This window comes from Plectropomus leopardus, chromosome 4, assembly GCF_026936395.1.
Source record: "Plectropomus leopardus strain MGB_pleo_1.0 chromosome 4, ASM2693639v1, whole genome shotgun sequence".
In the NCBI taxonomy this organism is placed as follows: Eukaryota; Metazoa; Chordata; class Actinopteri; order Perciformes; family Serranidae; genus Plectropomus; species Plectropomus leopardus.
Window position 1 is genome coordinate 22959655 of NC_142179.1, and position 4226 is coordinate 22963880.

Consider the following 4226-nt stretch of genomic DNA (forward strand, 5'->3'; position numbering starts at 1 on the left):
CTTGTGACACTGAACCCCTTAAACTTGGTATTCATCTCCACAAATTCTGAATAATCAGTGGTGTGCTTCAAAAATTAATAACCCAAACATCCTCTAAAGTTACATGGTGTGTTTGCCCCTTCAGCATTAATCAATGAAAAAGAAGCAGCAGCAGTGCTCAGGTAGAGTCACACCATCAGTCATTATGTCTGCTTTTAGTATTACCATGGCAGTGATTGCCCAAATTTGTGAAGGGGGATGCAAATGCAGATAGCATACTCTAAAGCCACAGACACCCACAGACACATACACACATTCAAAATACCAGATTTTATTCTAGATCTTAATTTATTAGTTGGCCTTTTTTTTTTAACAGAACAAGGAAATAGTCAGTGTCTTGACTACACCTATGTGGACCCATCCAATTTTAAAACAATTAAGAGCAATTAAAAATTGACCATTGATATGTTTTAGCACAGCATCTGAAGCAGCTCTCTCTGTTATAAATGATCTCTTGAGTGATATGTCAGTCCAAAGCTATAGTTATACAAAGCTATAGGGAGCCTTCAAACAGATGTGCCTAGTGTCAAACACACAGAGATAAGCCTATCCACAACGTCAGAAATTGAAATCTGGATCTTTAATGGATCAAGAAATATAATCTCGGTCACTGCAGGATGATAAAGGAGAGAAATGTGCAGAAGTCGCTTCTGGAGCATTTGAACTACATTTCCCACACTCTTTAGCCTTACTTACATTTCCCATAATCCTTTGCGCCGCTCTACCGCTCACGGAAATAAGAAGGTCGCACACATCAACGTCGCACTAAGGCAGAGAAGAAACCACACTATAATCATGCTGGGACAAGCTGTGAGGCGATTCACAACGTCTGCTGTTCGTTCTTCACACTATGCTGAAGGACCAGGAAAGGTGAGGTTTTATCCTCGAAGCAGCATTATCGTCGTAAATGTGATACAGTCTGTATCGGGCCCTGTCTGTAGGCTAACGTCAGCTAACGTCACTTGGAGGTCAAGACAGTTATTTGACAACAACATCGAAGTGCTGCTATCAAAACTAGCCACAGGACAGTGTGTTTCTCCTTTACAGCGTAACAAAAATAAAAGAGTAGGTCAGCCGGATGACAGCCAGTGTTAATTTGTTGCCTGAAAGCCTGTTAGGACGACCTGTTTGTTAGCTTTAGCTTAATGGCTAAGAGGTTGTTAAGTGCTAGCTGCTAACTTCATCTATGCTAACTCGTTAGCAAGCACTTTAGCAAACCAGAAAGCGCCAGTTTAAGTTATCCGACAAGCTGGCAGACGTATAACATGATTCGGGTGTCTTGATAAGAGACAAATACATTCACAGACACATATAGTATTGTGGATATTAATGCAACAAGGAAGTAGTTTCATACTTCACGCAAAATGCGTTAAGTTAAGGTCACAGCTGGATGCTAACAACAACCGAAACTGAGAAAGGTCCTCCTGACTGTCTCTGCATTAACAACAGCAGATTGCCTGTTTAAATTTTGCAAATCCCAGTTTGCTTCCTCTAGAATTAAATATAGAATAATGAATATTGATTCTGTAGCTGTATATCACAGGTGGCGTGTATATCACAGGTGACGTCAAAATCAACTTGATATTTACATTTAATGTGTTTTTTTAGTAAACCGCATTGACAGGTATATGTATAGTTAGGGAGTGGTGGGGTTAATACTGCTTGTTTGGGCCCCTTGTATAGTTAGGGAGTGGTGGGGTTAATACTGCTTGTTTGGGCCCCACAGTAGTTGCATTGTGTATGTAGCTTTTGTAGTTAAATAGTGTAAATTTTGTCATGTGAACATTGGAATAATTGCTACAGGCACATGGCTAAAGTTTTTTTTATTCCAAATAGCAAGCCACATGAGGGCTTGAATTCAGAGTGAGCATTTTTTGCAGGTGGATAATACGTTAATATTTTTATGGATTAATTGTCCTTAAAAGAGATACTTTATTACCTACTGTGGCCAGTGTAAAACAGCTGTCCCGCTCACATGGCAAAATTGGCAAGAAGTTAAAAAACAATATAAATTAAAAAGTGCACAGTCATCATTAAGATACTTTGTCGCCGCCTCATTTGTTTTTCACAAGCTATCCCCTAAATTTTTTTAATCCTGTGCCCTGTCATTCGTTTCCTACCCACCCTGGCTTTCTGGCTGTAATATGAAGCTCTTTGCACAGATATCCTGCACACAGCATTGGTAATTTAGAATTAAACCATGAAATAACCTGTTCATTGTTAGGTACAGATTCAAATGACAGTGTGCAGTCAAAGATATTTAGAACGGTTGAAAAGGTATGATATAGTCTATAAAGAGTTGGCATAAATTTCTGAGTCATAATACTCCTGTTTTTTTTTTTTTTTTTTACAGAACCTGCCATTTTCTGTGGACAACAAATGGCGTCTGCTCGGCATGATGGTCGTGTTCTTCGGCAGTGGCTTTGCATTCCCCTTCATCGTTGTCAGACATCAGATCCTGAAGAAGTAAAATGGACCAGTGCTATAACTTAGCTTTCAAGGTAATTATGATTGCCATGTTTATCCAGCATATCTGCTTTCATTAAAATGTCAGGATGACATGGCATTTACTTCAGCCTTGGGTTGAATAGTGACCCCAGACAATGACAGTCCTTCACTGCGCCTCTTTAGCCTTTTGCTCAGCAGCATATCTTAAATATATTACCTGTATGCCAGAGAGTGACGGCGACAAATGTCATGGGGGTTGATATTGACGGTGTGTTTAGATAAGCTTGCACTTTAGCAAGTTAATGTGACAGTTTATTGCAGACATTGATATGTATCAGGTGGGAGCAGGTCAGAGTTGTTGTTGTCGCATTTATCTTTACCGGTGTTTACTCAGAAATTGCTTTTCTGTCATCAGGTATATGCGAGTCATCTTATCCCCTGTTGCCCCATGTTCTTGTTCTCCCTGCAGGTCGTCAGCTGGAGCATATTTATCCATCAGTGTGCTGTCCATGTGGAAGAATGGGAATCTCTTAATTTTTCTTTGTAAATAAAGTTTCCTCAAATTTAACAAAAGTCTAGTCTTTTTGTTTTTTGCTGCAATACTAGAATATGTTTTGCATGTAAAAAGCCACTATACAATCCTCATGCAACAGTTTAGTGATATTCTACAAAACATGGAGACACTACAGTTTGTATGTTATCCTCCAAATTGGGGCCTCACAGATGGCGTTTCGTCCTGAACCTAAAGTTATGTATTTAAAGTAAAGTTACATAGTATAAGTTTAAACAATTAAAGTTACTACAGTTAGGTTTGAGACAGTGACATTTGCAGCCCTTAGGCCGAGTCTGACCCATGACAGAGTGCTGAGTGCCCCACCCCAACCATTTTTTAATTCACACTGAAAATAAATTGATTCACAATTGATTTACTTTTAGTGTGAATAAGGTTCAAGAGATCAATAAAAGCATCTAAATAGAGTTTGTTTATGAAAAAAGGTGCTGTGGGAGAATCCCCAGGCCCCCCCGACAAAGGTCCGGGCTCAACCTTGAATGCCCTCAAATCAAAGAAATGCCTTTGCCTCCTCTTGATCAGTGGCAGCAGTGCTTCTTTCGTTTTCCAAAAGTGCCCCCAGATATAGCAACTTGAATATCCCTGGTATTGAGTCTAGCTTGATTAGAGAATTATCAGGTTTCATCTGCATTCTAAGCAGTTCTGAGGTTTTACAGCTTTGTATTTCAAATTAAAAAAAAGAGATATGAGCCTTTTTGTTTTCTCAATAAATCAGTCACAGAATAACATATGAATCCCTCAATTTTGATGAAAATGTCAGAACCTTATAATTTAAAGGTGATGAGTTACTACCTTAGAGTAGCTAAATACACATTAAATGCAGGAATATTTATGTCCAGGTCCTATGAGATGAAGCAGATGAGGATCATTTCATTTCATCCAGTATTTCATTGTGTGAAGAAAGCCTGCAGTGCTGAATGTGATTCGGCCATTCATTTTATGCTATCCACAAAAAGTAATGGTTTTCCAGATTTATCATTGCTGTTGCCAGTCAAAAAATACTAACTGCAATCTTATTCGAGTGCTTAGTAGATCTCTAAAGATTCATTAAATATGCAGCGCGCTGGTGTTAAGACAACGTATTGAAAAAGTTAACAGAGAACCCATAACTTTGTAAATGTAAACCCTTTGTCGCCAGCAACCTAAAGCAAATGAATAAAGTGGAAAT

The 4226-nt window shown here is 38.8% G+C and overlaps 1 protein-coding gene across 1 annotated transcript; it reads left to right on the forward strand.

Annotated features, from left to right (window-relative positions):
• Positions 1 to 747: 747 nt before the first annotated feature.
• cox7c (cytochrome c oxidase subunit 7C) lies at positions 748 to 3060 on the forward strand. The gene is made up of 3 exons (XM_088076864.1): positions 748 to 909; positions 2393 to 2540; positions 2957 to 3060. Exons 1-2 carry the CDS (start codon positions 835 to 837, stop codon positions 2507 to 2509), a joined length of 192 nt encoding a protein of 63 aa, XP_087932990.1. The 5' UTR covers positions 748 to 834; the 3' UTR covers positions 2510 to 2540; positions 2957 to 3060.
• The last annotated feature ends 1166 nt before the right edge of the window (positions 3061 to 4226 follow it).